At 43.0% G+C, this 12,496-nt stretch overlaps 1 protein-coding gene across 1 annotated transcript in view; it reads left to right on the forward strand.

Moving 5' to 3' along the window:
• RIC1 (RIC1 homolog, RAB6A GEF complex partner 1) overlaps positions 1-12,496 on the forward strand; it is a 2,584,659-nt gene that overhangs the window by 1,447,370 nt on the left and 1,124,793 nt on the right. The window contains exon 16 of the mRNA XM_044061149.1: positions 8,866-9,026. Within this exon, the coding sequence (XP_043917084.1) occupies positions 8,866-9,026 (161 nt within the window). The remainder of the gene's footprint in view (positions 1-8,865; positions 9,027-12,496) is intronic.

Consider the following 12,496-nt stretch of genomic DNA (forward strand, 5'->3'; position numbering starts at 1 on the left):
TTAGACATAAAGGATGCTTACCTGCACATCCCAATAAGGGAATCGTGCAGAAAATTCCTGTGCTTCTGAGCAGGATCACTACACTTTCAATTTTCTGCTTTACCCTTTGGCTTATCTACTGCTGCCAGGGTATTCACCAAATGTCTAGCTCCTGCCATTGCTTTTTGCAGGCAAAACAATGTACATATTTACCCTTACCTGAACGACTGTCTCATCCAGGCAGACTTCAGGGAACTGCTCCTGCAACATCTCTCATTTGTAAAAACCCTACTCACCTCTCTGGGGTTCACTGTCAATGAAAGGAAAAAAAAAAACAGACACCTACCAGGAAAATCATATTTCTGGGAGCCTTACTGGACGCAGAACAGCAAATGGCCTTTCTGTCCCCAGAAAAATAAAGTTTCCTACCAAAATACTTCACTACTCTGCCCTCTCAAACCCAGCTTTCTGCCAGGAAGTTCCTACAAGTTCTAGGGTACATGGCCTCATGCATCCTCCTGGTACCTCTGGCCAAATTACACATGAGGAAAATTCAGTGGTCCCTAAAGAACATATGGTGTCAACACTCACAACCTCTGGACACTTCCCTGCCTGTGATCCCTTGCATAAGATCCGAGTTCCTCTTGTGGGCCCGGCCTGTGCTCTGAACAATGGACTTCATTCACCCTCTGTCCATCAGACCAAACCATAACTACAGATGCTTCGCATATAGCCTGGGGTACCCACCTAGAAGGCAGATGCATGCAAGGTCTCTGGGACGTACAAATGCTACCCTTGCACATCAAACAAAAGGAAATGATAGCAGTACAAAATTCTCTGGCATCCTTCAAACCCTACCTCAAACTAGGGGTTCTTCCCATAAAAACAGACACCACCACAGTCATGTGGTACATCAACAAATAGGGAGCTACTCAATCTTTTTCCGTATGCAGACTAGCCATGAACCTGTGGCTAGCAGCCTCATCCATGGGAATACATTTTATAGCCCAAATCCCTACCGGGCATCAACAACAACCTGGCAGACCCCCTAAGCAGAGACCTGCTGGACCCACATGAATGGCAAATCCACAAAGACATTTTTCTGCAAATTACTCGCACATGGGGCCCCCCCCTCCCCCAAGTGGACTTCTTTGCCTCTCATTTAAATCACCAAGTACAGAAATTCTGCACCAGGTAGTACCATCACCTGGCCTGGAAGGTCGATGCCCTGACCTTCCCTTGGAATACCCTCTTTGTGTATGCATTCCCACCTCTACCGCTCATTCCAAAAGTACTAATCAAGACAAGGGAGGAAAAACCAAGGGCAATACTCATTGCCCCAGATTGGCCCAGACAGCATTGGGTACCCACTGCTGTGCAGTCTATCTCACCAGCCCCCCCCTGGCAGCTACCTTTGATACCTCACCTGCTATCCCGGGGGTGGGGGGACAGTGCTGCACCCAGACCTTCAGACACTCAAGTTCTCAGCATGGCTTATTCTACCAAAAGCAACAAGGAAACTATGCTAAGGAAGAAAGTCCTTGACATCACCACAGAAGCCAGAAGGCCCAGCACCAGAAAATCGTATGCTGGAAAATGGAAAAGATTCTGTTCCTGGAGCCAGTCCAAAGGGGGTAGACATACATCTGTCCTCCATTTCTCTTATTCTAGATTATCTTGCTGAGCTTCTTAATAAGGGTCTCTCCTTCTCCTCCATAAAGATCCATGCCTCTGCCATCTCGGCACACGTTGATACAGAACAGCCATTGTTCTCCCACCCTCTTATCAAACAGTTCCTTAGAGGAGCCTCTAATATCAGGCCTCCCAGAAGACAGCCCACCCCAGCCTGGGACCTGAACTATCTTTTAGAAAAGCTTACTCTGCCTCCCTTTCAGCATCTTCAGAACTATAGTACCTCTCTTGGAAGACTGCCTTTCTCCTGGCTATTACTTCAGCCAGGAGAGTGTCAGAGCTTCAAGCTTTAATGGCTAGTGAGCCTTTTATCATCTTCCATGCAGACAGGGTCTCCCTCGGAACCAATCCCTCCTTCATGCCAAAGGTGGTTTTGGATGTTACCCTCAACCAGGCCATCCACCTGCCCACCTTCTTCCCTAACCCTCAGAACAAGGGGAAAAGGATACTGCATTCTTTGGATGTGCACAGGCAACTCAGATTTTATCTGGATCGTACAGAGACATTCAGGAAAACTGACCAGCTCTTGGTCAGCTTTAAAACAGGGGACACCAGTAACCAAACAGACCATTTCCAAATACATAGCACACTATTCCTTGCATGAAAACCACTCCCTAGGACCATCAGAAACCATTCCACTAGGGCAAACTCTACTTCCACAGCATTCCTTAGAGGGGTACCCACCAAGGACATCCTGGAAGCTGCCACATGGACTATAGTCCACACCATCACCAAACATTACCATCTGAACCTATTCTCAAAAGCTTTGGCTGGGTTTGCCTTTGCAATTCTGCAGGGCATGCTCACACAGTCTTAAGTTTTTAGTAACCTTCCACTCTTCTCAGCTTTGGGAATCTTCCCAATCGTTAGTACTGCAGCAGTGAAACACGAAGAACATAGTACTGTTGTGTACACTCACCGTAAATGTAGATGTTCGAGTGTGTTCACTGCTGCAGTCATGCTTTCCCTCCCTCCTTCACCCTGATATCTGCTTTCCTTAGAGAGAGAGACATATTTCTATGGGGTTTCTGACCCCAGGACTACTAATTATTAAAATTGGACTTCTTTGGTTGGTTAAGGCAAGAAAAACTGAGGTAATGGCATCGCCTGCTGTCCTTTATATCTTGAATGACCTGACGTCACCCAGCAGGTGACAGCAGCTGACACACAAAGCCTTGACTCTGGTATTTGGACCAACTGAAGGCTACCACAGCATGGATAACCCAATGGTTAGGACTGCAGCAGTGAACACACTCGAACATCTACATTTATGGTGAGTGTACACAACTGTACTTTCTACTTATACTTCCAGCCTCTCTTGATGCTTTCACTGCAGCATCCATGAATCCAGACTTTCAACTTCCAGCTCTCTGCAGACCTGATAGGTTTTATAAGGTCCCTGAGACAGCTCAATTCCTGGTAAAATGCCCTGTTGCAGACCCAGCTACCATCTCTGTCTCTTCTGACAAGGCTTCAAAAGTACTGCCTTCAAATTCTTTCCTCCCTGCTGACAAGGACAGCAAGGCCATCAAGAGCTTGGGCAAAAAGGTGTAAACTTCTGCTACTCTGGCTTTTAAAGCAGTCAATTACCAAACACACGTCTAGATATGCATTGGCCCTTTTAGAGAAAGTTTCCACACAGCTTTCAGACATCTCTGACTCTCCAGTTAAAGCTCAACTGTCAAGTCTTGTTTCCCTGACCTCTCAAGTTGCCAAGCATTCTATAAGGTGCAGCAATGATGCTGCTGAAGCCTCAGTTAGGTCGGCAGCATCAGCTTCTGCACTAAGAATGTATTCTTGGCTATGTCTTTAGCCATTACCAAATGATTTTAGGGCTAAGCTCATAGATGCATCTTTAGACAATTCAGCCCTGTTTGGATCCAAAGTTGCAGATTTGTTTAAAACGTTGCACCAAAAAGTAATGACTTGCAAGGTTTTAAGCATTTGTTTGTATCCCCATTCCCAAGTTTCAAAGGAATTACCCATCCAAAACTTAGTTTATCAGGAAGCATTTAGGTCCTGCTTCCTCTTCCAGACCAAGAAAAGCAATCAGGAAACAACCCACTCTTGCCTGGACTACACAAACTACTACTCAGAGGGCACCCTTTCAAGAAAGGGCAGGTAGTGTGTGACTGCCTGCCTTTTTTGAAACCTCTCCCCTTCCCTCCATCCCCTTTTACTTAAGACTCTCTCACTGTCTCCAGGTGTGGAGACTCATCACTTCAGACAAGTGGGTACTATCAGTAATAGAACATGGATACTTCATGACCTGAATCATTCCCCCAAAGAGATGTGGAATTCCTTACCCCCCCAAAAGAACAACTTCCCCTCTTACAACCAGTTCTGGACAACCTTTTGGCCCAAGGCAGCATCCAGCCTGTTCCACAGGCAACAGTGGGAAAAGGCTTTTACTTCAGGCTCTTTTTAGTGCCAAGAAAAGATGGACCCTGGAGACCAATTTTGGACCTTTCCCCTCTGAACCTTTTTCTGCATGTACCCACCTTCCACATGCTTACATTGCAAACTCTTTTTCCTCTGATCCTACTTCAAGGGTTCATGGCCACCTTGAACATCAAGGATGCCTACCTACACATGCCAATAAATCCCAGCTTCAGGATTTTCCTTCATTTCTCAGTGGCCTCGTCTCACTATCAATTCATAGGTTCATAGGTTCATACTAGGCTATCTGCCCTAGGGCATTTATAAGCCTAGCCAGAGTATGTTTGGCTTTCGCCACCCATTTTAAATTAATTTTGCTATGCCCTTTTTTGAGGTTAGTATACTGTGCCTCTGTCTAACAGTGACACAGAAGTGATACCCGGGGTAAACCTACGATCTCCCATCCACTCATCAAGATTCCTCTTGAAAAGAGTCAATTCTCGGCCTTGCCCTTTGGTCTTTCCACAGCACCCAGAATCTTCACCAAATGTCTGGCTCCAATGATTGCCTTCTGAAGGACTCTGTGAATCCAAATCTTCCCTTACGCCGATGACCTTCTGATCCAGGCAGATTGCAAACAATCCCTCCTGCTTCAGTTGGAGAAAACAATCTCCTTCCTTCAGGCCCTATGGTTTCAGGTAAACTATCCAAAATGCCCCCTGGACCCTACCCAGGACATAGTCTTCCTGGGGGTGTAGGATTTGGACAGACATCATGAAAGCCTTACTTCTATCCCAAAAGGTGGAAATCCTGACACTGTATCTGACTTTAGTACTTCAAACCAAGGAAATGACTGCAAGACAGTACCTCAGGCTCCTGGGCTACATGGCTTCCACTATCCCTGTGCTGCCTTCACATGAGGAAACTGCAATGTTACCTTGGGTCCATTTGGACTCCCCACTCCCACCCCCTAGAGTACAGGGTCCCCCTCTTGCCCTGCCTCAAGAAAGAGATTCATTGGTGGTTGACCCAGATGAATGTCAATCCATGTCTACCACTCCAACCCTCTTCACCAGTACAGGTAATGTACACAGACACCTCAGACCTCGGTTGGGGAGCATCTCTGGGACCCCTAAAAGTACAGGGCATTTGGCCAGAACCACACGGGAAACAAGACATCAATGTAAGAGAAATGAGAGCAATACTACTGGCCTTGAAGGCCTTTCAGCCCAGACTACAACAGGGATTCCTAAAGCTTTACACAGACAATACCACAGTTCTGTGGTATCTCAACAAGTAAGAGGGGAACCAAATCGTACTTTGCAGACTAGCTCTCCTGGTGAGGAAACTGGCCACCAGTCAGGGAGCTGCTCATCAGGCAGTACACATCCCTTCACAACAGAACACTCAGGCAGATTTCCTCAGCAGGTCCAGGTCAGTGTCCCACAAATTGATGCTACACAAGGATGTCTTCCTGGACCTTGTTCTCTGATGTGGGTACTCCTCAAGTAGTCCATTCTTGTAAGAAATGGAAAGGCCAGCACAAAGTGGTGTGAAAGAATAAATTTATTAATGGCACATAGCTCCACAAGTAGACCTATTTACCTTTGACATGAACAGACAACTTCACCCCTCCTGCACCAGACTGCCAGAACCTCTGGCGATTGCAACAGATGCTTTTTCAATCTCCTGGAAGGAGATGTTTCTCTATGCATTCCCACCTTCCCTCTTATTTAGAAAATCCTGCTGAATTTCCAGCAGGACAGGTCGAAAATCTTGCTGGTTACTCCATATTGGCCAAGACAGCACTGGTTCCCCCTCCTCCTGCAGTTAGCCAAGGACAGTCATTACAAGTTACCCCACAGAGTGGACCTTCTCACACAGGACAAGGGATCCCAAATCCACCCACAGTGGCAAACTCTACACCTCACCTTGTGGGTGATAGGATTCTGATCCCTTTCAGACACCTATACAACGAAGATGTGCTCACAGTCTTCTAGGAGTCCAGGAAACCTAATGCCAGGAGATCTTGCGTATCCAAGTGGAAAAGATTCTCTATATGGTGTCTTAGAAGGCAGTTGGACCCTTTACAAAGTGAGGTTCTCCTAGTGCTGTTTTACCTGTGTGAACTTGGCAGACAGAGTTAGCATTCTCCTCCATTAAGGCCCATTTGTCTGCCATTTCTTCCCGCCTACCTCTGGAACCCCCCTTAGCTTCCAGATTGCCTGCAAAACTGTTCCTTAAGGGAGTAACTTCATCTTAGGCCACCAAGGAGGCCCATTCCTCCTCCAAGGGACCTGAACTATGTTTTATTTATTTATTTATTTTACATTTGTTGACCGGGCTAGTCTAGCTGGATACATGTCCATTTTCAGTAGAGGCCCGGGGAGAAAAGCTCCACTTTAAACTAGTTAACATCAGGCTAGTGCCAAAACAAGATAAATGCATTATGTAATGTAGCTAAGGTGAATATGCTTGCAGAATTATTTCATCAACTTCAGTTATACAGAAATAAAGAAGATACAGAAATTGAGAAAGGAGTTGAAAAAGGGTAAAAATACAGTGATTATTACTACAGGAAAGAGATAGAGCTTCAACGTTAGTAAGTTGGGTAGGATGTGTTTTTCAAAAGATATAAAAGGGTTATAAAATGTGTATAATACAGGGAAGTAGGAGAAATTAGGGAGGATAAGTATAAGAGGAAGAAAACTTAATCATAATAAAAGAAAAGTAAAAGTGCAGGGGAGGAAAGATAAAAGTACACTGAGAAGGTAGTGTAGTGAGGAGAAATACTTAGTGATGCATGCTGGGAAATATGATGTAAGGGAGGGAAGCAGGGGTAAAAATGCTAATGCTGCAATGGTGTGGGTGAAGGAGGAGGTCTGTTGAGTACGGATAAGGTAGGGGGTTAGTCAGGGTTAGTACAAGGACATAGCCATTGTGTTTTTAGTAGAGTTTTTAGTTGTTTTTTAAAGAGCGTTAATGATGAAAGAGATGTAAGTTTAGTGGGAAGCTTGTTCCAGATCTTCCCCACTGTATTCGAGAAAAAGTGAATCACCTGCCCTGTTGTGGGATTTCTGGGTGGTAACTAGTAGTTTATTTGCTGAGCGAAGGTTAGTGAGGTTTGTGTAGGGGGAGATGAGGCTACTGAGAATAGGAGTATTAGTAGGCTGGTGTAGAATTTTATAGATAATGGAGAGTTGTTGAAAGTTTAGTTGGTTATTTAGTTCAAGCCATCCTAGAAGTTTTAGGTTTAGTTTTAGGTTTAGGTTTTAGAGCTCACATCTCCACCTTTTGAGCCAGCATCCAAAGCTTCTCTAAAATGCTGCACATGGAAGACAGTTCTGCTGGTAGCATTAGCCTCAGCTAGAAGAATTTGAGTTGCAAGCTCTCATGGCTGTTCCACCCTTCCTCGTCTTCCACAGAGACAGGGTAACTCTCCAAACCAGCCCATCCGTCATGCCCAAGGTGGTCAATGAGCTCTCCTTAAACCAAGCTATCCACCTACCCACTTTCTTTCCTAACCCATGGGGGGGCGGCAGTGAGAGAGTACTGCATTCCTTTTATGTGCACAAGCAGTTTAGGTTCTGTGTGCATAAAACTAAGTCCACCAGATAGTCTGACCAATTGTTTGTCTCCTTCCACCCCAGGTCCCTGTGGAAAGGAGTAGCTAAGGAAACCATATCAGCCTGGATTTCTAAGGCTATTACCTTCTGTTACACACACCATGGGAAACCCGTACGAGGCAGTGTTAAAGCACATTCCACTAGGGCAATGGCTTCATCTGGAGCCTTCTTCAAAGGCCTGGACACTTCCACTATTCTTGAAGCAGCCACTTGGTCATCTGTAGACACTTTCACCAAGCATTACAAAATACACCAGATTTCTGGATCCATGGTGGGACTTGCCAGAGCTATCCTCCATTGATTCCTGGAGAACTCTACTAGGACACCACCCCCTTCCTCACAGTGAGCTTTGGCACTCACCCAACTGTACAGAATACTGCAACATGTGAATAGAAGGATATCGAAGAGTTGTGTAAAATCTTACCATAACCATAGATGTCCTTCTCTTCCATGTTGCAGTATTCCTTCCCTCCCTCCTACCCGTCCTGATAACAAGCATTTCCCTTGGATGGCACAGGGCTTGCACTACCTTATCTGAGACTGGGTCCGACTGGGGCACTCAGTTCTGAGGTCTGGTGCGTGCAAACATAATTTTTATGGCCCACGCTCAGCTAGCCACGTCATACTTCCCACACACCATGCAGTGACTGCAGACTTTTGTATACTGGCCAGATGTTCAGGTAGCAAGAGGAGAAAACCCAACTGTACAGAATACTGCAACATGGAAGAGAAGGACATCTATGGTTATTGAAATATTTTACATAACTCTTCTTTCTTTGTAATTCCTTGGACTGTTCCTCCTGGAGCCTTTCAGTTTTAAGGTATGTATGCCACCGTTATGCCCTACACCTTGAGCGAAGAGCATATGTGTGGCATACAATGTCTGTAAAATCATAAGACTTTGGTGTACTGACCAGTCGTTGGACTACTATTGAGAGGGAATCCCTCTGGTAATGAATGCTGCAACAGTAAAGAGAGGGACACCTGCATTTATGGTAAGATTTTACACAACTGTACTTACAAATTTGTTTGAGTTAAATAACACTTTGTATGCTCTCTGCATGTCTTTGTCTGCTGATGATTTTAAAACTCTTCTGATGTAAACTGTTAATGTTATGTACGTTTTTTATGTTTTTTTTAAATGATCATGAAATTAGCTACAGAAGTATCACCTGCATTTATTTTACAGCTGCGGTTATATGTACGAACATCAAACCTAGACAATGCTTTTGCTCAAGTCACCAAAGTACAGTCAGAGACCTTGTTACTGAACATCTTTCAAGACATTTTAATATTGTTCAGAGCTGACTGCTCCATCTGCCTTTATAGTATTGAAAGAAAAGATGATAGGTGAGTTGAAGTTCATTATTTTGACATAGTTATGCCTTATTCTGTCTTTTTCTTAAAATTTCTAAGTTAATATAACGTAATGATTTGAAGTTTAACTTTGCATGTCCATTAGACCTTATAGTATTTCCTACAGACTTTCCTTAGGTAATTATACTAGCAAGTCAGATCAGTAAGTAAAACCTCTTCATACCAACATTAAAAGCAAAGTCATGTAGAGAAAGAAAACCAAATGATAGTAAATCTTCTATCGACTGTAAAATCAGAAAGGCATCACATAATGTAGACATCTAGACATCACATGCTGCCTCTTCACTCATAATTTTAAAACTTTACCTTTCTGATTTGCTGTTGCATACTTCCACATATGTATATGTAAATATTAATACCTGTAAAAAGAGGTAGTTTATCTATCTAGTCTGCCTACAGTTTACAGCTGGAATTCTGCAGCTGCCCCTACTATCATCCTTCCATGTTTTTGTTTCATTTGTGACATACCTTTCTTAAGGTTTTTCTGAGTCAGATACACCTTCCATTCTGTTAAATGTCTTGCGGAGTATCATTCAGCATTGGTTCTAAACTGCAACTTTTGCTGTATATTTGTAACTGGTATCTACCCTGCCTGCCAACTTCATCTTCTTCATTTTGCACCTTCGCAGCCCTCTTCCAGGATCTTGTGGATTCGGATCATATACCATATGTCCCTTTCTCTTGTGAAAAAAATTCCGGGATACCATTCCTTGTCATAGCCGAGCCTTCCATACCATTTAATATGGTTATTATATCCTCTCAAAAATTGCGGTACTCTACTCACCCAGAACTGCTTGTGTTACTCCAGATGATGCCCGACCACTTTCCTCTTGAACAGGGGAATGACAATTCCCTGTCCATGTTTTTGTTCTTCCAGGACATACTTGAGCATTTCATTGTCTTTAGCGGCATCCTTTTTTGCTTTATATGTCTGATTCTCGAGAAGAGATTTTACTAGCACTTAAAGATGGTTCTTCAGAGGGTCACTGTAAATGTGGAGCATAGCTATGGCTTTACTATATCATCTGAACTGCATTGCTCTATCCATTTCTTATTTAGCTTTCTTTTTTCTTCATTGCAGGGGCAAATGCTGGTCTCACCAGCAAAGGTATGGCTGTAGGCAGCATGAGACCCCCATAGAAACCCCAAAACTATTATTGTGTTTTCTTCATTTCTTCTCATGAGTGAGAAGCCCTTGTTGACCAGGCTGAATTTTAGAGAATTTCTGTTGTGTGGTTTTCACCATAAATTTTTGAATCTTCATATTTCCAACATTTAAGGATGTTTCTTCACCTTATAAATCTGTCAGGTATGGTTACAGTAAACAAACAGCATCAGGAATTTATTAGTGTATTTTTTTTGTCTGGGCTTAGACCATAACACAGTTATTTTAAATCTGATAAAGCTACAGAATTAGAGTTCAAATTATTGTCCATTTACTTGACAGAGAAGCCCTTATAAAGGGGTCTCACAAATCAAATCAATTTATCAGAGCATAAAATAAAGGGAAGAGAAAGCAAGTAAAGAAAGAAGCAGCTATTGAAAACCACGGAAAGACCAAACCACTTCAGATGACAGAAGGGCTTCAACTTTAATGCGTCCCACTAAAAGGATTTCAAAGCCAGACCATTACATCTTCATAAAGTTACATCAATGATAGTTCATCCAGCCATAAAGGTTTATGTGAGACCATTGTTTGTCCTATCAAAATCTCAGATTCCTTTTACTTATACAGGAGGTTCAGCAAATTGATGCATTATGTGTCTTAACAGAACGACTAAAGTTTATTAACACTCCACAGTTTTCTAGTGAGGAAATGACTCAAGTAAAACCTCCCTTAATTCTTCAGATTCCAGTTCCTTGGAATAATTTTTAATACAAAATATTTGCAAAAGAGTGCTTCTGAACTGTGCAGAAAACAGCTTTACAGCAACAGCAACAACCAGCATGAATCTTGCTTATTGGCCAGTGCAGGCTAACTGCAAAATCAAAGGTCAAGAAGCATTTGTCAGTACCTTAGAATGCCAAGGAAGGTAAAAGGAAAATAAATCCTTCCACAATTGTATCGTAGGAAAAATAATTGTATATAGCACAGATTTTGGCTGCATTGAAGCTGTACTCAAAGGATAATGCCTCACAGTTCTTTGATTTCTTCTTCATATGATACAGTGTTTGGCAAAACAGTAAATTATTTCCAGAGGTGTAACATTTGGGAGAACAGTAGATTATATAAGGGAAATACCTTGGCTTGGTTCTCAAGGGACCCCTCTTCAGATAAGTTTACAATACAGGATATTAAAACAAAGTGGTTAAATCCACTAGTCTGTGATACAGGCAGCCAACGGTTCAAAATATAGATGCGAGGAAAACCAGATATAGTAGTCCATGAAAAGAAGGCAAAAGTAGCATTGATCATTGAAATTGCTACTGCCAGTACAGTGTAGTGTTTCATGTACAGAGAGAGAGAGAGACAGTCGTAAAATACCAGGATTTACAGGCAGAAATGAAGGCAACTGTAACAGTGGAAGAGGGATACCCAGACAGTTGCAATAGTGGTAGGAGCAATAGGTCTCATAAAAAAGAAGTCTTATTTTGATATGCTACCTATACATTTAATTCCATACGAATTATAGAAGGAGTTAATTCTAGGCACATTGTGGGTTCTGTGAAGAACACTTTCCTTAACATCAGAGATTGAAACAATGCTAATTTCATGAACTTTAATCATACTTTTACTTAGGAATGGGGTTCATTCCTTTAATGGTACTAGAAACCCAAAAGTCTGGGAGAAATTGAACCAAGAACAACCTGCTAACTTCTTCTACATTTACTAAAAACAAAATTTCACTGAAACATCAACTGATTGAAGCAAACCAGTGAAAGTCTCAATATGACAAAAAAATAAAAAAGCATCCCCCAACCCCCTACTAGCTCCCAATGGTCACAAAACAGTGGAGAAAAAGGAAAAGCCCAAACATTTGGAATCACTGCCAGTAAACAATCGGGAACTGCACCAGCAGTCATTCTCTATACAAGAAATGATTAGACAGATGTTCTTCGTGTTTCAATGCTGCAGTCGTCATCTGTGGGTTATCCCTGCTGAGGTAGCCCTTGGCCGTCCCGAATATCAGAGTCCATCTTTTTCTGCTTCTGCTGCTGTCTTTTGTTGACTGATGTCAGGCCGTCGGTGCAATAAAGCAAGGCAGCCGACACCATTACACCAGTCTTTCTTGCTGTGGAGCCCGTAGCAGAAGCAGTTCGCAAGTGTGCTTGTCATTCTCTACCAGAGCTCGAATTTCAGCTGAAAACGTTTAAAGCTAAGTACCCCATTGGGGATCCTTTTTTTCTTGCACTAACTGATGTCCAGAAAAGTTTACAGTTGTCTCGCCTGTGGAAAGCAGATCCCACACCGAGACTTCCATTCATACTGCATCACTTCTTTA

Source organism: Protopterus annectens, chromosome 2.part0 (assembly GCF_019279795.1).
Source record: "Protopterus annectens isolate FY-2018-M chromosome 2.part0, PAN1.0, whole genome shotgun sequence".
In the NCBI taxonomy this organism is placed as follows: Eukaryota; Metazoa; Chordata; order Ceratodontiformes; family Protopteridae; genus Protopterus; species Protopterus annectens.